The sequence below is a fragment of the Balaenoptera ricei genome, chromosome 9, assembly GCF_028023285.1.
Source record: "Balaenoptera ricei isolate mBalRic1 chromosome 9, mBalRic1.hap2, whole genome shotgun sequence".
Lineage (NCBI taxonomy): Eukaryota > Metazoa > Chordata > Mammalia > Artiodactyla > Balaenopteridae > Balaenoptera > Balaenoptera ricei.
In genome coordinates, this window is record NC_082647.1 from 14,667,980 (window position 1) to 14,690,760 (window position 22,781).

General features: G+C 52.6%; 1 protein-coding gene across 1 annotated transcript; it reads right to left on the reverse strand.

The window, feature by feature from the left end:
- Nucleotides 1–1,836: 1,836 nt before the first annotated feature.
- On the reverse strand, nucleotides 1,837–20,618 carry CLEC2L (C-type lectin domain family 2 member L). The gene is made up of 6 exons (XM_059932627.1): nucleotides 20,429–20,618; nucleotides 11,265–11,339; nucleotides 8,760–8,926; nucleotides 7,796–7,896; nucleotides 6,095–6,207; nucleotides 1,837–3,189 (listed from the first exon to the last, which is right to left on the reverse strand). Exons 1-5 carry the CDS (start codon nucleotides 20,616–20,618, stop codon nucleotides 6,096–6,098), a joined length of 645 nt encoding a protein of 214 aa, XP_059788610.1. The 3' UTR covers nucleotides 1,837–3,189; nucleotide 6,095.
- Nucleotides 20,619–22,781: the final 2,163 nt, after the last annotated feature.

The window sequence follows — 22,781 nt, forward strand, 5'->3', positions numbered from 1 at the left end:
AAGTTATTTGTTCTAGTTCTGTGAAAAATACCATTGGTATTTTGATAGCGACTGCATCAAATCTGTAGATTGCCTTGGGTAATGTGGTCATTTTAACAATATTCATTCTTTACACTAGCAACAAACAAACTATAAAATTTTTTAAAAAATTAATCTACAGTAGCATAAAAAATAAAAATATTTAAATAATTTAACAAAATATACCCAAAAACTCTACCCTTAAAACTTGTAAAATGTTGCTGAAATTTTTAAAAACTTAAATGGAGAGAGCTACTTCAGTCATTGATTGGAAGAGTCAAATTGCTAGAAAGTCATAGTTCATCAAATTGATTTGTAAAATTGATCAAAAGACAAAAAACTTGAGCATTAGACCTGTGTGACGATCTCAAACAGCCTTAATTGGAGTCCTGGAAGGAGAGAAAAGAGTTTGGCAGGTGAAATATTTAGAGACAAAGGTGATGAATCTTCCAAAATTGATGAAAACCCTCAACTTTAAGAATCAAGAACCTCATGTATCCAAGCATACAGCTGGAAGTTATTTCTCAGCCTTCCATGACTGTCCTGGCCAATGGACTGGATGGAATGTGTGCCACCTCCAGGCCTGGCCCCTGTCTAGTCTAGGGTAAGATATGCTATGATCACAACAAACCCAAAACCTCAGAGGCTTTCCAGGGAACTTCTCCCCCACACACTGACTTAGCATCCCAGGATGCTTCAGTCTCATGGAGCCTCCAAATCAAAAAATCACGACTTGGGGGAGGGAGAATATGGAGGAGTATGCACTGGTTCTTAAACGTTTCCACCTGGAAATGACATCTGTCACTTTTCCATGGTTAAAGCTGTGATGTCACCTGACACCTACCTTCAAACAGACCGGGAAATACAATCCTTCCGTATACCTAGAATGAGAGGAAAGGAAAAATTCTCGGTGCATGGCAGCCACATCTACCACATTGCCTAAAACACATCCTGTGTGAGCCTCTATGTTCAAAGACCCTGGATGGAGCAATGCTTTTTCCTGTCACTGACCTGCATTAGTCTGCGGTGCAAGCCAGAAAGGGATCTTTTCTTGGGTAGGCCTCTGAAATGCGGGTATTACAAAAGCTAGCATGCTCTAAGACCCTACTCAATTTACAACATAGTGAAACAGATGATAATTTTTTTTATAATAAATTTATTTATTTTATTTTTGGCTGTGTTGGGTCTTCATTGCTGTATGCGAGCTTTTTTCTAGTTGCAGCGAGCGGGGGCTACTCTTTGTTGCGGTGCGCAGGCTTCTCATTGCAGTGGCTTCTCTTGTTGTGGAGCACGGGCTGTAGGCGCGAGGGCTTCAGTAGTTGTGGCACGTGGGCTCAGTAGTTGTGGCTCATGGGCCCTAGAGCACAGGCTCAGTAGTTGTGGCGCACAGGCTTAGCTGCTCCGCGGCATGTGGGATCTTCCCGGACCAGGGCTTGAACGCGTGTCCCCTGCATTGGCAGGCGGATTCTTAACCACTGCGCCACCAGGGAAGCCCAAGATGATAATTTTTAAGCACTTACTATGGGCCAGGCCCTTTGTGTGAATGGCTGGCCCTAATAGGCTCTTAACTAGTGTTCATTGTTATTACAATTTTGTCTTAGATGTGTATGTCTTTATTCAAATGGTTTCTGTGCTCTAGACTACAGGACCCTAAAGCACATTGCAAAGCACTTGAGCATCTTGTCTTTTTCTCTAAAACACCTGCAAGTTTTCATACTTTTTGTGGGCAGCTGGGCTGGCAGTACAGATTTCTGAGATCAGAGACAGCATGGTGTAGAAGGAGCACTTGAACTAGGAGTCAAGATCAGTTTAGGTCAACACATGTTTATTGAGCACCTTTAGTATGTGCCAGGCGCTAGAGAATAAAGGAGCGTGAGAGTGGATCCCTGCCCTCTAGGGGCTTACACTTCTGCGTGGATGGTGGACAGGTAAACAAATAAAGCATGATACGTGCAATAATAGTATCAACAACGATTAGAGGAGCCACAAGACCTGAGGTCTAGCTCTGCCACTAGATGCGTGACCTTGGACGTGTTATTTAACCTCTCGGGGTCTCATGGATAATGAGAATGGGGTCGATAATTTCTAATCCCTGAAATTCTAACATCTACAGTTCTCAAAACCCTGTGAGGTAGGCAGGGCAGGCACGATTTCTACTTTATGTTAGAGGTGAAGCCTGGGGTCGGGGAGGTTGAGCACAGCAGCCTGAGCTACACATCTGCTTGTTGGGAGAGCTGGCCCCAGACTAGACTCGGGCAGGTCTTCTGAGTCAGGCCAAGTGTGTACCCACTCCAGGCTGAGACGTGGGATCTCTGATCGGCACGGCAGGAGGTTTTCTGGATGACCCTTGTTTGAATCTCATACTTGCTCCCGGTTTGGAGTTCTTTACAGCCTAAGGAAAGAGCAGTTCCCTCCTCTACCTCCACCCCCTCCTGGTGTTAAGTACACAGCAGACAGTGGGCATTTCTGAAAACCAGGTCGTCTTTCACAAACAGCACAGTGATATTAGCATAATTATCCTGGTGACCACAGGAATCTTCAGCCGCCAGCCCCAGTCACTGTGGGAAACCCTCCCCGGGCCTGGTTTCCACTCACAGCCAGCCCCTTGCCCTCACCAGCTGGGCTCTGTGTATGTGCAGAGTATGTTCTGGAGGTGAAGGCAGCTCTCCCTCACGGCCCGGGTGCTCCCTGTCACCTCCACTCAGGCCACCCAGTATCTACACGCTTAGAGAATGTGAGCGAGCTAACTTAGCTGAAGCAAAACAAACTAAAGAGTGCATCTTGCCGGGCCTCTAAAATCATGCCACGCCCACCAAAGCCAAAAAGACGAGCCTCTTATGATGGCCGGCCACTGCTGTCTCCCACCATGGCAAAGAGTTTCAGAGATGACATTTGGGGGCAATCTTATTGTCATATACAACAGTTTTTTTTGAGCACATGCTATGTGTGCTACAAAGAGGCCAGTGACACATAATCCCTGCTATCCAGGGGCTTATAATCAGTTGCCAAGAGCGGTCAGATGACTTTAGAGATGAGTCACAGATGAAAACTTCCAACAGACTCCGGTGGTGTGAAAGGCTCAGTCTTAAGTGCTGGAGGTGTTGGGGTGAGGGAGTGGTCACTGAGGGCTGCTGCTGTCCTAGAAGGAGTCCCAGGGAGCTCGAGCTGGGCCTTGAAGGGAGAGAAGGACGGAAGTCAGTATTTGCATTACCCCCTCCCTATGGGAAATTCACCTGAAAACCATACGACGACGATAAAAGTGCACAGGAAGAAAATCGCCTGTGGGCGCCCCACGTCCTCTCCCAAGGTGGCCCCTTCCACCCCGCCTCCCCTTCCGCCACCTCCTAGGCCTGTGATGTACAGCAGTAGAGCAAGTCCCTTAACTGCCCTGAGCCTGTTTCCTCATCTGTAAGGTTGTAGGAGGATCTACTAAGCAAACACTAGTGAAACCCACCAGCACGGCAACAAACGCTACCTCCCAGTGAGTCCTCCTGAAAAAAACCCCCGTCCCTCCATCTTCACAAAGGACGTCTGAGGGTGACCTGGTGTGCGTGCTCCAGCCTCCTACCCACATCCTGCCGGCTCCAGGGGCTACGCCGAGGACAGGGCTGCCGTGCGGGTTCAAATTCACCCAGGGCACAGCCGCCCAGGCTCCCAGCCAAGCATCTTCTCAACTCCAGGGGAGTGGCCTCAGAAGCGAAAATCTTCCAAAGCGGCTGAGGAGTGGGGCTGGAGGAAGGGTGGTCCCTTGTGCCTACCCCCAACACCTCCTCCCAACCCCCACCGTGGGGGAGCCAGCTCGAGCTCCGAGCTCCGAAACCAGCAGAGCGTCCGGCCTCCGTGCTGCCACCTGTGCCCGCCGGCCCCAACTGCACCCGACTCCGCGGCCCCGCCCACCCAGCCTGGCTCCGCCCACGTGGGAGGTGCGCCTGCCTCGTTGGTTTATAACCTTTGGAAGAATTCTCAACATTTCTGAAGTTTGGCATGCCAGTGTTTCGTTTTGGTCTTCTGTTTCCATCCTCGTAGGAGCAGATAAGAGAGCTCTTAAAGCACCCATGACCTTGGGTCAGAGTTCCTCTTAGCTTTACCGGATGTAGAATTGTTGTGCGGTCCCAGGGCAAGCCCAAGGCTGGAGAGCTCATCTGCCAGTGTGCCTTGAGGCAGCAGGCTGTGCATATTGAATGAGAACTAAGATCCCAGTGGCCCGGATTCCTCGTTCCCTGCCCTCCCACACTGCTTCCTCCCCACCCACCTCGTGGCGCCCTTCTTCCCACCGGCACCCGCAGGACAGGATGAGAGCACAGCCCTACTTCTCCGCGTCCAGGACCAGTTTTGTCACCCGTGGCAGCATTACCTGCCTCAGGGTCTTTCTGAGAGAATTAAATGAGGTGCCACGTGGAAAGCAACGAGACCATCTTTGAGGGGAAGATACTGGTGAGAACTGGTGTGAGGGAGAGACGCCCTCCCACTTACCACCCCGACCCCTGACCAACCCAAGCAGCAGTAGCGGCAGCTGACCACTTTCTCAATCCCCAGCCCCTCAACACACTTCCCCACAGGGGCTGGGAAGGCGGTGGGCTCCTGCCACCCCTCCACAGGCCACACCGAATTCCCTTAGCTTCTTTACTGCACGCTCAGGTTCCACGCTGGCTTCCCCATAAAGATAAAATAGGAAACCACAAAATACCCATATTTTACTAAGTACCTGGAAAGCTTTCAAGAAGGTCAACGAAACCAAGCTGACAGTTTTGTCTGAAAACTGACAGTAAAAGGACTGAGCGGAGCAGAGCAGGACCTGTTTCCCTGTGAGCCACTTTCTGAAGATGGGCCGGGACCCGGATTCACACACGCGGCTCCCAGGCAGGCTGGCTGTGTGTCACCCGGCCACAGCTTGCTCTGGGCTCCACGTGTGTGCGTTGGAGAGGGTGGCACTGGCAGCCCCCATAGGCCCAGGGGAACCGCCAGCCTCCCCCACCCCCGCCCCGTCCCCGCCTCCTCTCCAGGCAGACCAGGGGGGAACAGGAAGGGGCCCCGGCACCTGCACAGACTCTTAACCGGCCCAACATGAATATCATCTCTTCTCCGTGGCTCATTCTCCTGCCTTCTTCACCCCATCTTCCCCTAAGGCAGAGTAAGCCATTCCTCAACTGTGTTCCAGAATGTTCTGGTGCTTTCCAAGCTGTTTCCTCTGCTCCCTGTGTGCTCCTTGGGGGATAAAGCTGTCGCTCCCCATGCCTAGTGTGGTGTCTGGCACGAGGTAGGTGTGAATCAATGTTTGTCACTCTGAGTTGAATAGTAATGGAGGAACCAGATGGAGCTCACCCCTCGGACATCTAAGAATAACTCAGTGGCCTGGCAACGTTAAACGGTGCCCTGAGGCCACACAGTGTGCTTTTGGCCTTGGTTCCTACACATGCCGCCTGCCACATCGGTGCCTCTTGGTGGTGTCCCTCCAAGGACGGGCACCCGGAGACATGCCCCTCCCCCAAGCCATGATCCTGGAACAAGTGGCAGCCGACTTCTCTGGACGCCAGTCATCTCTTTAGTCCATCAGTGACCAACACGGCAGCACCACGGACACAGCAGGGGCCTGCCTGAGACCCCGGGCGAGGCAAGGACGGTGGATGCTGGGCCCAGGTGAGGGGGGCTTCCCTTCCGGCCTCCCCAGCAGCCAGGAGAGAGATGCGTGGGGAGGGGGCCCGTCTGTGTGGACAGTGCCGCAGCCCGTCAGCCTCCGGAGGCGGGAATGTTCCAGGGTAGGGCCAGGGAGGGACTTGATGGGTGACTAAGGGTGGGCCTGAATTGAAGCAGGGGCCGTGTGCCCTCGTGGGCATGCGTGAGCGTGTCAGTGTGCATGTGTGGCTGGGGACAGGTGCCTGCCGTACTGCTGACTCATGGGATTTGACTGCTGAGCCACAGGACCTGCCTTGGGCCAAGGAGACCAGGGACCAAGACTCCGGGGCCTGGGAGAGCGCCCAGGGGCGGAAGGCACCCTCCTCACCGCTTCGCTTGGAGACGAGCCCGGGGCTGGCAGGTCTCGGAGGCTGGCTGCCGGGCCGCCTCTGGCCTCACCCACCTCATGTGTAGGCCATCTTGCTGCACACCCAGGGCCGGGTCATCAAACACTCCGTCGACACCAGCCTGGTGGGCTCCACGAAGACGCACTCCCCCGGGCCCGAGATGGGGAATCTGTGGCGGGGAGAGAAGAGACCGGGCACTCACGACCTGGCAGACGCGGCCCGTCACTGGGCAGCCCCAGAGGCCCTGTGACTCGTCCTTCCCTCGGGAGCGGCCTTCCGGGACAGTCGGCCCCCACAGACCCCGCTTGCGTGGCTCCCGTCGCCTCCAGAGAGTGCCTCACGGCTCCAGCCCCCGGTGATGCCCACGGATGTTTCCGGGACGCACCCTGCACTCCTCCATCTGGCTTCGCCATCCCGTCGGGCTCAGCTCACTCATCCCAGGAACCCGGGGCCCTGTCTAGGACCACCCTCCACCCACCCACCTTCCCCACAGCGCCCTGCCTGCACCTCCTGTATCTAGCACAGGGCGGGTTCTCCCTGCCTAAAATCATCCCTTTTGAATCTCAGCACTTCTTCTTCACCTCATTTGGTCACCCTGACCTGAGCCCCCTGCCAAGGCTGGAGCTGGGGTCTCAGAGGGCATCAGAAGGACCCCAAGAGGGAGTAGGGGGGCCAGGGCCACCTCAATGTCAGAGAAGCGTGGCCCCAAGGCCCGCTGGTTGCCAGGTAGTCAGCGCTCTGGGGACCCCAGCCTCCAGGGCTCCCTGGGTTCCGGGAGCAGGAAGCTTCCAGAAGGGGAGAGGTGGGAGCAGCAAGGGCAAGACTTTCTCAGCAGCTCTAAGAACAGGTCTGGGATGAGGGCAGGACAAGGAAAGAGAAGGAAAAAAAAAAAAAAAAGAAAGAAAACAAGGAAGAGGCAGTGAGGACAAAGACAGGTGCAGGAGACGGGGAGAAGCCGGCACAGGGAAGGAGTTGTCACGGGCCGCAGTTCACGTCAGGTCAGCAGCCGTGCCCCCGCCCGGCTCCTCGGGCCTAGTCCTCCAGCCTTAGAGTCTACATCAGAAGCTGAGGCTCTTACTTCCCTGTGTGTGCTGCTCTGCATCTCCCTAAGCCTAAACTGCCCCTACACCCATGACTGCTGCCACCGTCGCCCCACAAACAGTCCCTGGCTTTGCACACCCACCAACCCATCACACACTGCCCACCACACCACTTGGGCCACACAAATAATACCACCACTGCACACACCACCGACACCCTCAAGAGGTGTTTTCTCTAAGGGAACCCTCCTGGTGCCCAGGGTTCAGATCCCCTTTCTCCCACAGTGACAATGTTCAGGTGGCACGTGGCTGCCCAGAACAGAGGCCCCACCTCCCACCCTCCCTTGCAGTCGGGTGTGGCCGTGAAGCTAAGTTCTGGCCAACGCACAGGGATGTCCAGGGCACGTCCTCCCTTCCCCTGAGCCACGCTGAGCCGTGCAGATGGACTGGAGAGCCACAAGATGGAAAGAGCCCGGGCCCTTTCCAGCAGCAGGAAGATCTGTTGCCTACGTGCAGCAGGGCCACCAAACCAGGCTGGACTTTACCAGGCAGAGAGTAGTAAAGCCATTATCATGACTGGGTCTCTGTCCCACACCCCTGACCCTAGAGGTGAGTGGCTCCAGCTAGCACAAAACCAGGTTCTTCAGGAGGTGCGGCTGGGAGGCTATGGCTTCCCCGGTCTAAGCTCCTTGGCCAGAAGATGAAGCCTCAGCTCACGTGTCCGGGTCAAACGGGTCCCCGTTGACCCAGTGGAATTCGTCCCCCACTCTGCGCAGACCAATCCAGGGCTCCCTCCTTGTGAACTTGAACATGAATTCCTGCACCAAGGAAAGAGGGAAACCTCAGAGTCAGGTGCGGTCTCCTGACTGCTCACACATCCCCAGACTAACCTCAGCTTGGAAGACTGGCTCCCAAGATGTGTAGACACGGAGAGAGTGACGCCTCGCTGCATCCCGAGGGTGAGGAGCTGGGGTTACAGACACCCTGCACTCACGTGGAGCTGCCTGCAACGGCCTCCAAGGGACCCGGGCTCTGGGAGTGCACCACTGGGCCAGGAAGCCTGGAACAGGGTTTGTCTCCTAGCTCAGTGGGCCAGCATGCCTGCGTTCCTCATTTTCAGGAAGCCTGGAATTGCCTACTTGATGGATTATCTGGGACACATCTCAAAGCTCAGGCTGGATGTCCTTCTACCCGCATATTCCTGGGCCTTTCTCTGCCGAAAGGAGCTATCAGACTGTGTATCAGAGACAAACAGAAGTGACTTTTAGATTTTCTGCTATTTTGGATTGCGTGAACTGTTGCCCTCAAAACCCAAAATGGCCAAGAGACCCACTAATTGTGTTTCTTTCACATTTCTAGTGATACAACTGTTTAAATGAGAGATCAGGCCCTGATTTGGACTAGTAGAAGAAGCCAACGCGATTTTTCATTTCACAAGTGCGGGTATAATTTGTAATCCTCACGCTTCAATACTGAGTCGAGCTCAGCAAACCAGCCTTGGGTGGACATAGTTGGCCTTGACAATAGCAGTGGAAACAAGAGCCCCTCGTGGACCTGCTCAGACCCCATGGAGCCCACCTGCACCCCCCACCCCAGGCTGTGCTCCGGAAACAGGTCACGGGGGACACCAGGTCCTTGGGGCATGGCTCTCCCCGAAGGTCCCCGCCCCACCGGCACGCACCAGCTCCTTCTGGCTCTGGATCACAGCCAGCGCGGCCTCGTGGCCGTGACAGTACTGCCTGCCCGTGTTCCAGTCTCTCGGTTCCTCAGAAAAGAAGTAGCATTTCCTTCCGTAGAGTAGCCAGTCCTCCGGGCAGGGCGCCTCGCACTTGATGCAGCCCTTGGAAGCTGCAGGGAAGAGGAGCGGCTCGGTATCCACCAGCACAGCGGGCCTCTGTCCGGCCCCCCAAGGATCCCACTCCGCTCCCCGCCACTCCCTCCACCTGCCTCCACTTTGGTGCCCATCAGCCACATGCCTCGGGGGAGCGCCTGTCACAGGGCCTGGCAGGTAAAAGGCTGGTGACTAAATGAGTAAGGAAAAGGAATTTGGGAGACTGGCAGGGACACCGCCCCGAGGGGAAGTGACAGCAGGTTAGGCCCCTGGGTTAAGCTCTCCTCTGTCTCCCCGAACTCCCCGAGGCGTGGAAACCGAGAAACTCGGACTTGGAAAGGACCTGGGGACCACGCGTCCTCTCTCTCCAGCCTGGGTGGGAACCATCGGCGGGCTCGATGGGCCTGCTCTCATTGGCCACCCCCTCATCAGCTAACACTGCTGAACTGCTGGAAAGATCCTTTGCAATTCTGAGTCCCAACCTGCCTTCCCATGACCTGGAACCTGTGGGTCCAGGATCTGCCTCTGGAGTGACCCAGACAGACCTGGTCTGTCTTCCACCTCCTACTTGAAGAAGGACCCCTGCCTCCCCTCTTCCAGGATTGAACAGACACCGTCCCTTCCACAATCCCTTGCAGGGGGTGCCCTCCAGACCCTTCTCCATCCTGCCTGGCTCAGTACGGTGTGCCCACATCACCAGTAAAATGCTGCCACCAGAACAGGCTGGGACACGTCAGCTGTGGTCCACCACCCAGCAGCGATCACCGTAACCCTTCCAGCTGCTGTGGGCTTTCCAGTCTTCAGATGCTCCAATGAGAAGAATCTGTGGGTATGTGCCTATGTGCACTTTTCTGGGAAGGAGGCCCAGAACTTCCATGAGATTCTCTAAGACTCCTTGCCAAAAGGAATTCAGCCATACTCTTCAACTATTTTCCTATGATCTCTTTCTAAGCCAGGTCTCCCCTGTCCAGAACATGTGTAAATCACATTTAAATCCAAATGCAGGATCTTGTGTTTATTTCTTCCACAGTCATCTCATTCACATTGGCTCATTTGAGTTTCTGAAGATAAATTTTAATCTTGGTTTCTTTTTCATCTGTCATGTTGAGCATCCCTCTTTGAATTGTTTCACCTGCAAATTCCATAAGCATATTTTTTTGTTTGTTCTCATACAAGAGATTGACTAAAATGTAGACCAGGACAGAGCCAAGAACAAGTCCATGGTACTCAAGCCCCCAAGGGAGCTACCACCACACCAACACCAATTAATTAATGGGCACCCTGGCATTCCTGCTCAATGAGCTACAGGCCCACTTAGACTTGCCATGCTTTCCCACGAGGATTTCCAGGGACTCTGTTGTGTTTTACTGCAATCTCAATATGCTATGTTTACACATTGCCCTGTCCTCCCAACCTAGCAATAGAACAATTTCATTTGTAACAATTAGTCTAGGTGAATCCAAGCTGACCCCAGTGGTCACCCCATTCTTTGCTAAGCACTCACAACTCCCTGCTGAGCCTGCATGCCCTACAAGTGAGGGTTTGGTAGGAATTGATGTTATCAGTGGATTTTCCTCCCATTTTGAGGTCTCAGGGCGCTTCTCAAAGATTAAAGACAGAGGTCCTGAAGTCACTTTGCAAACCCTTCAGAAGCCATGACGTACTTTGACTTGAATCCATTAAAAGCAGCAAATCCCCGGGTCATATAGCCTCGCCTCCCTTACTTAGTAGCAGTTTCCTCTTTTGCATTCCTCCTTCAACCCTTTCAGTCCTACCTGTCACTCTGTGTTTTTCAGGCCTCTCCGCCTTGGAATGCTCTGGTCCCTCTACCTCCTGCTCTCTAGGAAACTGTTCATTCTTCAGGGATTAGCACACGTGTCCCCCACCTCCGGGAAGCCCCCAGGCAGTAACACCTCTATCACTGGACAGGGAAGTTGATGTCATACATTTAAAAAGATCTCCAGCACTTAGCCCAGGGCCTAACACACAGCCGGGCTCAATAAATGTTTGTTGAGTGAGTGAATGAGATCTTTAAGGCCCTTAACCCCAAACCATCTCCTTCAAGAAGCATTACGTGACTACCATACACCAAGTTTGTTCCGCGTTCCCGAAGCATTTTTGTGATCGTACCTAAGTTAACATCTCCACTTCCGCTGCATGGCTTAGCAAAGAGGACGATGTGTGAATGTACTATTTTAGGCTAAAATCTCATCTAGAACCAACACTCCATTTCCTATTTACTTTGACCCCACAGAATTGGCGGTATGTCTGGAACCTTTCTTTACCTAATCAGACATGCTTTTGACAAGGTGTGTAGGAACTGAACCGCATAAATGCTCTGACATCCATGCTCACCCAATATGCTCATCACCACCAGGATGGCGAACAGAAGCACTGCGATGGCCCCCAGCAGGAGACGCGTGGTGGTGTCTGAGGAGAGAGAAAGGGGTTGATTACCTGGCACGTCCCCACCACCCACCCCCACCTCCAGCCCCAAGTCCTGATAGTGAGAAACTCTGGGGCTGTGTTTGAACAAGCCCTCCAGGAGATTCTGATGCTGAAGTCTGAGGTGCTGTTCAAAAGCATGGGTCTGTCTCTGTGATCCCCCTGCTTAAAAACCCTGCCTCCGGGGCTACGCACTTGAACTCCTTCTGTGGCTGTCGGAGCTTTCCAATCTTTCATCTCCTGCTGCTTCTCTACCTCATCCCTGGTTTCAGCCAGACGGACTCCTTGAAATACCCCAGTCCGTCCTCACAGCCCTTCAGCTGGGTCTTTGCTCTCAAATTTCTCCTCCTCCACTGCAGTCTCTTGAAATCCTGCCCCACACCCTCCATTCTCTCCACGAAAGCTTTCCTGATCCTCTGGCTTCTCCCTTTTAAATTTATATTTATTGTTCTCACCTAAAATTTTAATTTGATGTTTAAGGAAAGAACCCTTTTAGACTTCAGACACAGGATCTTTGAAAGTTTTTTTGTGATAAAATATACATAACATAAAAGTTGCCATCTTAACCATTTTTAAGTGTGCAATTTGTGGCATTAATTATATTCACAGTGTTGTGCACTGTGAATTTGCAAAATTCCACTATTTGCAAAATGTTTTCATGACCCCAAACAGAAACTCTGTACCAATTAAGCATTAACGCCTCATTCCCACCTCCCTCCAGCCCCTGATAACCTCTAATCTACTCTCTGTCTCTATAAATTCACCTATTCTAGGAACCTCATGTAGGTGGAATCATGCAATATCTGTCCTTTTGGGTCTGACTTCTTTCACTTAACATAATGTTTTCAAGGTTCATCCATGTTGTAGCACATATCAGAATTTCATTCCTTTTTTATGGCTGAATAATATTCCATTGTATAATTATATACATTTTGTTTATCCATCCATCCATCCATTGACGGACACTTGGGCTGTTTCCATCTTTTGGTTATTATGAATAATGCTGCTATGAACATTGGCAAATATCTGTTTGAGTCCCTGTTTTCAATTCTTTTGGGTATATACCTAGGAGTGGAATTGCTGGGTCATATGGTAATTCTACATTTAACTTTTTGAGGAACCACCAAACTGTTTTCCACTGCTGCTGCACCATTTTGCATCCTACCAGCAATGCCAACGCACAAGTGTTCTAATTTCTCCATCTCTTCACCAACACTTGTTAGTTTCCATTTTTGTTTGTTATAGCCATCCTAGTAGGTGAGTACTCCCTTTTTATTTTTAACCATTTTTAAAACCTTTTAAAAGTTATATATGTGCATAGATGAAAGAAGTGTCTCCACAGCCCAGTGCTGGGCTGTCCACCATTACTCACCCATGACGAGCTAAATACCAAAATTGAGAGGAAGTATCTAGAAACTTTTACAGCAGTTCAGCATTGCTGTGACATCCAAGTGCCTGATACTGTTTCTAGTAATTTGTCTGTATTGTACTTCACAACAAATTGGTAAAAGAAACCTGGTCCTTTATCAAGGATTTGAAAAGCAACAGATCTGAAGTCAAGAAATTCTACCAGGCTTCACTAAACAAACTAACAACCAAACAGAACATTGCCTCTTCCACAGAGGCAACTATTTCCAACCCTTTTAGCTAATTCTTTTGGTATTTACCTCCAAATCTCTAAAAGCTTTGCGTATGTCAATACTTTTTGACTTCTCTATTTAAGACACTACTTATTGACTTCCCACAATAACGAGGAAGATTTAATTCTCTGCATTACTATCCCCACCCTGACCACTCACACACTACCTGCTCTCTCAACATCATAGTTTGGGTTAGACTGATAATTAGGTGTTCTTTTCGTATGGCAATGTAAATGCTACTCCCAGGAAAGCTATGCGGTGTATTATGATCTTTATTTCTACACAACTTCTTGTTTCCCTGTAATTAATCATTTTCCTTTGCTTACACTTCTGTGTGCTCATCATTATTTCAACTTCAAAACTCCTTTAAGCTGATGAGGCAAAATCAGGAATTCTACTTCACCTTTGACTTAGTCTGCACAGGCTGCTCTAACAAAAACCATAGACAGGGTGCTGAAACAACAGACACTTCTCTCTCACAATTCTGGAGGCAAGGAAGTCCAAGATCAAGGTACCAGCAGATTCCATTCTTGGTGAGGGCCCCCAGGATGGGATTAGTGCCCTTATTAGAAGAGGAAGAGCCACCAGAGAGGAGGGAGGAAGCTCTCATATCCACTGTCTCTTTGCCTTTGCTATTTCCTGAAGATTTTTTTCAACTTTATCTTCCCACTCGCTACTGAATCTTTTATTTCTACAATTATTTTTAACTGCTAAGGTTTTTTTGGGTTTGTTGCTGCTGTTCCCTGAATACTCCCTCTTAAAGCGTCCTGTTCTTATTTTAATGATGCAAAATTTTCTCTTATCTCTCTGAGGATATTACTGATAGTTTTTTAGGTTTTTTTTGGGGGGGAGGAGGGGGGCTGCGGAGGGGGTGGGGGAGAGGTGGGCAGAAAGTTTAATCTGTATAATCTCTGTTTTCTCCAAACTGCTTTTTTTTTCCTGTTCATTTGTTTTGATCTCTAGCTTCCATGTCAGAGACTTTCCTCAGATGTCTGGAGATCCTTTGTTATTTGTTCATGATTAAGGCAGGAGGAATAAGACTTCACTGGCACCTCTGAGACAGGAAGAGGGGCTTATTAACTGTGAGGGTTGTGGCAGAGTGACGGGCTGGTCCTCAAGGCTGTCTGTTTGTTGACCTCCTTGGGTTTTTCCTCTTGGGTCAGTGTCCCTGGAGACTGCTCTTCTGTTTTGCCTCCTGGAGAGTGTAGGCTTGGCTGGGAAAAGAGGCTAGGAGGCCATCCTGAGCCCTCAATACATAAATGTCGCCTTAACTGCTTGCTCTCAAATGTGTTGGTGTCCGGGGGCCCTCTCTCCCCAAGGAAGAGGGCTGGGGATGGGCTCACAGAGTGCGGAGAGGACTTGGGGATCTGAAGTCTTCCTAACAAGTGTTCACCCAGCCCTCCTGATTTCAGCTCCCTCTTCACTCACGGCCGTGCTGACTGGTGCCCCGGTCTCTGCGCTGTGGGGTTCCTGTTTGTGACTCAGGTTGCTCCTCTGCTTCCTGAACTTTCACAGGCCAGTGGATTCAGTGTCAGTTACACCATCATTGATCCCTATGTGTTTGTTTAATTAATTTATTTATTTATTTATTTATTTTTGGCTGCGTTGGGTCTTCGTTGCTGCGCGCGGGCTTTCTCTAGTTGCAGCGAGCGGGGGCTACTCTACGTTGCGGTGCACGGGCTTCTCATTGCGGTGGCTTCTCTTGTTGCGGAGCACGGGCTCTAGGCACGTGGGCTTCAGCAGTTGTGGCACGCAGGCTTCAGTAGTTGTGGCTCGCGGGCTCTAGAGCACAGGCTCAGTAGTTGTGGCACACAGACTTATTTGCTCCGCGGCATGTGGGATCTTCCCGGACCAGGGCTCGAACCCGTGTCCCCTGCATTGGCAGGCGGATTCTTAACCACTGCGCCACCAGGGAAGCCCCTCGTTGCTATTGTTTTGTCTCCTGTTCTTGTTATCCTTGTGACCTTTTAAAAATCCCTTTACTGTTGTATTAATGAGCTTTGGAAGGGAAAGAAAATAAACGCATATATTCAGTCTGCCATATTTACTTGCAAGTCCAACAAACATCCGGGAGTCCTTCCTATGAGCACGGTCTATACTGGCAAGTGACCAGGAGTCCAGAGGTGGGTGGCTTCTGGCATGGTAAGAACATAGGCTCACACCTGCCCTCAAGGGCTGGGCTCCTTCTGTATCTGCTCTGCTGTCCTCAGGGGCAGCTTGTTGTAAGACTAATCCCCTTGAGCTGTGTATGAATCCTGCCTTTCCCTTCTTTATTTTTTTTTATTTTTTATTTATTTATTTTTTTTGGCTGCACTGGGTCTTTGTTGCAGCTCACGCGGGCTTAGTTGCGGTATGTGGGATCTTAGTTCCCCAACCAGGGATCGAACCCAGGCCCCCTGCATTGGGAGTGTAGAGTCTTAACCACTGGACCACTAGGGAAGTCCCTCCTTTCCCTTCTTTAAATGCCTCTAGATCCTCTTCTATAACCCTGGCACCACAATGAGAGCCTAGCATCGTAAGCCACTTCACGTGGGTTCAGATCCCAGCTCTGCCACTTTTTAGTGGCAAAGCTACTTAGCTTCTATTTTATTTCATTTTCCTCGTCTTTCAAATGAAGTCATAATAGTGTCTCCCTCTTAGAATTTTCTGAGAATTCAACATATAGGGCTTAGAGCAATGCCTGGCATGGTAAGCTCTCCTTCAGTGTTAGCAATTACCATCGTGATGATTATCGGCCCATGGGCTCCTTTAGGGTAAGGGCTGTGCTTTACTCACGTTTGGGTTCCCTATAACAGGGCTCGGTCATTGCCTTGCGTGTTACAGAGCACCCACTGATACTAAAAAACACAAAGGGAAATCTAGCTGCCCTGAATGACAATGCCCTTGGCCATGCGGATATACACCTGCTCTCAGGGAAAGGGGAGTCTGTGCCTGTGTCTCCAGCATCACCAGAACTGAGGACCCTCTTCATCCTTGCATGGGGATAACTGCTCTGGATGCGGCACTGTGGACAGAGAGAGGGTGCGCTACAGAGTCTGACTCCTTGTTCACTCTCGAGGACAGCTGTGGGGCTGCACAAGCCAAAACAATGTTGCATTCGTTTCCTGGGTTGACGTAACAAAGCACCACGAAGCAGGTGGCTTAGAACACCAGAAATGTGTTGTCTCACAGTTCTGGAGGCTAGAAGTCCACAATCAAGTTGTCAGCAGGGCCGTGCTCCCTCTGAGACCTGTAGGGAAGTCCTTCCTTGCTTTGTCCTCGTTTATGCTCGTTGGCTGGTTGCAGCTGCATCACTGCAGCCTCTGCCTTCATCGTCACATCCTTCTCCCTGTGTGTCTCTTTGTCTTCACGTGACCACCTCTTATAAGGACACCAGTCATACTGGGTGAGGAGCCCACCCTGCTTCAGTATGCCCCCATCTGAACTAATTACAACTGCAATGATCATATTTCCAAATAAGGGCAGATTCTGCGGTACTGGGGAGTTAGGACTTCAACATATCTCTTTGGGGGGGATACAATTCAAGCCATAACAAATGTCTAACTCAGCAATCCTTCCTTCTATGCAATGGCCCTTATTAGATGGAGTTTGAGGGTGCAGTTTATTTATGTTATAAATGTATATGACTTAGCCTAATGTTAGAAGGAACAACTGAAAAAAACCTGGCTCCCAAGCCCAGACAAATCTCCCAACACCCGCATATCCACAGCGCAAAAGAGAATCATAGCTGGCGTTTCTAAGTTGCCAGGGCCACAGCCTGGAAAGCATACTCTTGACTGTCACAAACTATCAAATGTAGAGTTTGGTCATTTTTAAATTTTTAAGAGGCTTTGCTAAATGCATGTGTGTGGTTTTGAGCAGGAAGTTGTGGGTTTATGTCTTATCAAGAAACTTTCAACATTAAAAATTCAGAATTGGTGAGCACTGGAAAATCTATAGCCTGAGATTTGCAGAATCACTCTGTCCCCACTCCTGTACCCCCAGGCTGCTTTTCCTCACCCTCCCTAACCCAATGCCAGAAACATTCCCATCTCCAGTCACCTCCAGTCTTTCCAGAACCCAGGCGGGAGCTCTGGATCACTTTTCCAGCCTGTCCCCCAAGGCTGAGGATGGAAGGAAAGGTTAATATCCACAGGGAGAGGACTCAATCAGGAGAATTTCTGTTTGGCTTCCTATTTATAAAGCTAACTGTTCATCGAAGGAAAGTCTTAAAGACCTGGGCTCTAATCCCAGCTTCAGATTTAAGATGTTTTCCACGTCACTTAACCTGTGAAGAGGAAAAAGCATCTGCTGGAGGTGGCAGGGTTGTCTGAGGAGCGCAGGGACGAGAGCTACATGCGTCAGAAGCACAATTTGATTCTCTCCAATTAGCCTCACCAAGCCGCATGTTGGTCAGCTCAGGACAGAGTGAGAGGTTTCACATCAGAGGGCCTCGTGGCAAACCCGATGGGATTTCACGTGTGAGAGAGCAACGTGCATCCTTGGGCAAGATACTTAGCCTCTCCGAGTCTCAGTTTCCTCATATATAAAATAGGTACAACACCCACCAAGCCCCTGCAAGGGCAGATGTGAGGGTTAAACAAGACAGCTATTGAGAAAGCCCCAGCACGGGGCTGGCACTTTGTAGGTGCTTGATAAATATTCGGTACGTGGTAATAAAGGAGCACAGGCCCCCTAAGGGTTCAGCTTGGTCAAATCAAGAAGTCTCAAGACAGATGCTTGGCTAAGTAAGGGCTGCAAAACCCCTTGGCCCCCAGGCCTGGCAGACCCCTCATCCCATCACGGGTGTTTCTCAGGGTCTGCAGACTGGGCCCATTATGAGGACTTCAGTTTGGGGTGGGGAGTGGACTCAAAGTAGGCAGATGAGCAGTCAAAGGATTTCAGCTGAGCAGTTGGTCACACACTTTCCCTGGGTTCCCTCATCAGGGATGCCGGGCTCTAGGGACTGGGGAAAGGGATCACCTGCACACAGCCTACACCCCAGCACCTTGGTCCGTGTGGCCCCGAGAGGCAGAAATCCTCATCTTGCTTAGCAGATGAAGAAACTGAGGCTCAGACAAGTTTGAAAACCTGCCAGCCCGCTGGCAGTGGAAGGATCTGGCTCAGGCTTACCCAACTCCAGAATCCGTGCTCTTTGCGCTGCAGCAGGCTGCTTCAGCCCCTGTCCTGTGATTTCTGCAAGGGCAGGGATGTTCCCAGTGCCTAGAGCTGCGCTGGAACAGTGGGGCCTCCAGGAGTGTTTGTGGGAGGTGAGGAAGAGTGAGTGAATGTGCGGGGGGATCAGCACACGGCAGGACCTTGGAGAGCACCGTCGTGGTCCGAGAGCTCCCCTCTCCCCGCAGGAGACGCGGAGCCCAGGGAACACCCAGGAGATGCTCAGGGGACCAGTGGAGGGGAGGCCCCTGGCAGGGACACAGACTCCCCAGCCTAAAACTCCTGTGGGAAAAGGCCCACAGGCCCCAGATGCTGAGCCCCCAAGGTCCACAGGCACCAGGGTGGGGCTGCTCCTGGTGGACCGTGGGAACGAGGGCAGGGGCCAGAGGTGCCACGAGACACAGAGCCAGGCCAGGCAGGGAGCCATGCCCAGACAGGCGAGACGAGGCTGGGCCACAGGTGGGCACTGAGCACAGAGTGGGCTAGACTCCACAGGGCCTGGAAGAGCCAGTGTCCTGAGAGACCCCCTGGGCCATTTCCTGCCGGACGTGCGGCTTCTTCTTCAGCCTAACTTGCAGGTGGTCGGCCCAGCCGTGGTTGGGAGTAGGAAGCAGAAGGGGCCAAGGTCAGGATGGGAGGTAAGACGGGAGCCAGCCAGCCGGAGGCACTGAAAGAGGCCGCACCACCCCTGAAGTGGCCCCTAAGCACTGGGGGTTGGAATGAAGTTAGGGCAGCCCCCGGAGAAATGCTTACGAATGAATGAGTGGAGAAATACAGGCAAGAGGAGTGAGCAACTTCAAGAAATAACTTGGGCAGGAGGGAAGCAGGGGGTCACAGGCAAATCTAACAGTGAGCCCGAAGATGCATGACAAAGAGAGGGTTTGTCCACCTTTATTCAGCTCAGCTGTCCTCAGCCCGAAGGTCCTCTGCAATGGCTCTCCTACACTGAGTTCCAACATCTTTGCCTCCTTTGTCCCAAATCACCATCCAGGTGTCCAGCTTTCCCCTCAGAGTCTGCACAGCCCCTCCTCAGGCCATCCGTGTCCCCTGGCCTACCAGCCTTTGGGTCAAATGCCGACAGAACTGTCCCCACGTCTCCCTCCTTGGCCAGGCACCTGCCCTGGCTGGCGCTGGTTATGTCCCTCCCCTGACCACGGCCCCGCCTTCCTCACTGACCTGGCCTTGGTCTGACCCCTCTGGGCCACCACCACTTTTCCAAGGGCCACCCACTGTCTCATTCTATGCTTCAAATCTCTCAACAGCCGCTTCAGACAAAGTCCAAACACTTTGGCAAGGCCTGGCTGGCCATTCACGGTCTGGGCCCTCCAGACTCCTCTCTTCTCACCGCGCCCCACCCCGATCCTGGTATTCTGGAGGTCAGTTCCCCACAAGGGACAGGCGAGTTCTCGCCACTTGATCCCTGAACATGTCACTCCTCGAGCCTGGTGCACCCATCTTTCTCTTTCCACACCTCCTAAGAGGTCACCTACTCCAGGAAGCCCTCCTTTTCTGACACTCCTTCCCTAATGGTTGGGTGATCCAGGTCCTGGGCTTCCCTAGTTGATGCCGTCGAGGCAGGTCCTCGGCCTTTGGACTCCGGGTGTCCATAATACTGAGAAACATCCAGAGAACCAGCCCTCTGGCCAGCTCCAGCACCTCCCACACCACACAAGTGGCCACACAAGTTCACTGAAAGAACTCATGAACTTGATTGAAATCTGTCTTCCACTTTGTTGACCGCCCCCTTGGCCAGTCAGGGGTCAGGCCGTGAGCCCCTCTGACTGCAAGAGGTAGGTGGGACCCCCGACTTGCAAGGAAGGCCCTCTGGCCGATTCTCCCTCCCGGCACCACCAGCGCCCCATCCCCCAACCCCCTTCACACGGGGCATTAGCACTGTGTCGGGGTCCACAGCTTTAGTCACTTTGCCCAAAGTACTTTCACTGCTAGAGAGTCAAGCCACTCTCTCAATATGCCGATCGGGTGAGTGCCGGACGGTAACTGTCCCCCTTCACTCATAAGGAAACAGGCTCAGAGAATGAAACCTGCTCCCAAGGTCAAAGAGGGAGTTAGCTGCAGACACAGGGTCAAGGCTGTACTATATATAGGTGGTCCCCAGTTACCTGTTCCCCACCGCCCCACAATGTGGCATCTGATGCCCTGGCAATCCTCCGGCTTCCAGAGTCGCGCTCCCCGCTCTCCCCACCGGGAGACCGGCCAAGGTGACTCTGTCCCGCCTCCCGGGTCCCGCGGCCGGGGGATGGAGGGCCGCTAGGCGCTTACCCTCTAAGGCCGCTTTCCAGCTGGTGCTGCCCTCGTAGCCCGACCCCGATCGCCGCAGCAGCCCCTCGGGACCGCGGCCCTCCGCTTCGGCGGGCGACCGCAGCCTGGGCGCGGCGGGGGCGACCGCGGGACGGACGGCGGGGGGCGGCGGCGGCCGGGCCCGCGCGGGGGGCTCCCGGGCCGGCTCCATGCCTGGCGCTCCGCCGCGCCGCGACCGCGCTCCTGTGCCGAGGTGCGGGGCCCGGCCCGACGCGCACTCGGCGCTCCGCGCGCCCTGCGGGCCCCCCAGGCCGGCCTCGGGTGGGCGAGGGTCGGGGCTGGCGCAGGCCGAGGCTGAGCCCGGCTCCCCGCGCCGGACCCGCTGCGCCCGGCGGCCGCCACCGCCTGGGTCCCCGCGCGCCGCGCCTGCCCCGCCGAGCCGCAGCCTCCGCGCAGAGCCGGGGCGCGGGAGGAGGAGCGCGGGGAGGTGCGGCGGGGCGGGGGCAGGGAGGGAGGAGGCTCCGGGCGCGCGGGGACCCACAGCCCCGCCCCCCGGCCTCCCGCCCCCTCGGCAGGAGTCCAGATGTTGCGGAGCCGGGAGCGCGGATCCTGGAGCCGGGAGCCCTGGCTTCCAATCTAGGTCCGCCTGCCAGCCTCCTGCTTGTCCTCTGTTAAAACGGGAATCAAGTTCACGCGGCTCAAGGAAGATGAGGGGCTTTCCTCCGGGCTACCCTGGAGCCGGAGCAGAGGGGTGAGGGCAGTGTCTTCGGCGCCTACTCTTGGCCGATGAAAGAAACGACAGAATCGGCGGGCATGAGAGAGCAAAGTGCCGATGGGACGCAAGGAGCAACATTTCAGATTCAGTTAACATTGATGGAGCATCTAGTAAGTGCCAGAGGGTTTTACACACATGAACTGACAGCACCCCCAGTTTAGGATGAGGGCTGGAATTAGAGAGGTCAAGGGCATTGCTGAAGGCGGCACCACACAAGCGCACGGTTGGCTGGTTTTCTGACTCCCAGGCCAGGGCTCCCTCGATGGTCTTCACTCGGGCACTCTTTACGTGGCTGACCCCGGGCCACCTCAGGCTCCACGCCCAGGCCTGCATTTCCTTCTCCAGTCCCAATCCCACGTCTGCTTCCTCTCTCAGCCCATGATTCCTCATCCCCAACCTTCCTGCTCTCTCCCCCACCACCAGATCCAATCAGGTACGAGTCCCGTGAATTCTCCCTTTCAGAGGCTCCCTTGTCACAGCCACTCGCCGAGTGCAAGTCCATCTCATCTCTTGTCTGACCGCAGCCTCAGTCTCCTTACGGTCTCCCTCGACTCTTGCTTCCTCCTGTTTCGGCACCAGAGGCATCTTCCTAAAATGTGAACCTCACCAGTCCTTCAGGGCCCCCTCCACCTGTGGGCTTGGTCCAACTTCTTACAAGGCTACAAAGGTCCCTCACGTCTTAGCCCTGCTCTTAGTTCAGGCTTCATCTCCTTCTACCCCTTCTCTGCTGGCCCCAGACACACCCAACTGTGTTCTGTCTTTCCTCCAGGCCAGGGAACATTCTCTCCCCTCTGCCTGGAATATGTTTCCTCTTGGTCCTTCTCATCCCAACCTGTAGCCCCCTCACACACCAGTTTGCCCACGTAACGTCTGCTAATGCTTCAGATCACACATCCTCTAGGATGCTGCATTCGTTTGGATTCGATTCGGCAGACTGTAAGAGAGGACCCCAAGAACAAAGGCTTAAACTAGAAAGTCCAATAAAAGAAGTCTGGAGCTGGTCAGCCCAGGACTGGGCTGAGCTCCGAGGTCATCAGGACCCAGTCTTGTTCCCCTGGGCAGTGTTTTTACCACCTTCTAACACACTCCGTGTTCCTGTCTCTAGAGCTCCATCCCAGGTAAACCTGGGTCCTCCTGTGTCTCAGGATACAGGCTCCTTTTCTTAGGGTTAGATAATAGGAATGAGTCCTGCCCACAGACTCAGAGGTTGGGGGAAATTGTTTTCCTTTTCCTTTAAATCAACTTAATTGTAACTTCAGGTTACCATCCACTAAGGTGGTAGCAAATTCCAGCTCATTTTTAAAATTGAGATAAAATTCACATAACATAAAATTCACCATTTTAACCATTCTAAAGTCTACAATTCAGTGTCTTTTAGTACATTCATAATATATTCACAACATAGTGCAACCATCATCACTATCTAATTCCAGAACATTTTCACCACCCTAAAAAGAAACCTGGTACCCATCAAGCAGTCACTCCTCATCTCCCTCTCCTCCAGCCCCTGTCAACCACTAATCTGCTTTCTGTCTCTATGAATTTGCCTATTCTGGATATTTCACATCACTGGAATCCTGCACTATGTGGCCTTTCGTG

Bases quoted from the DNA above. Each gene is read 5' to 3' on its own strand.
- CLEC2L (XM_059932627.1), bottom strand. From the start codon at position 20,618: ATGGAGCCGGCCCGGGAGCCCCCCGCGCGGGCCCGGCCGCCGCCGCCC. The intron at 7,897-8,759 runs GTGCGTGCCGGT...TCCTTGGTGCAG, and splicing joins TCCAGAGCCAGAAGGAGCTG to GAATTCATGTTCAAGTTCAC. The intron at 6,208-7,795 runs GTGAGCTGAGGC...TCCCCGCCACAG, and splicing joins GACCCGTTTGACCCGGACAC to ATTCCCCATCTCGGGCCCGG.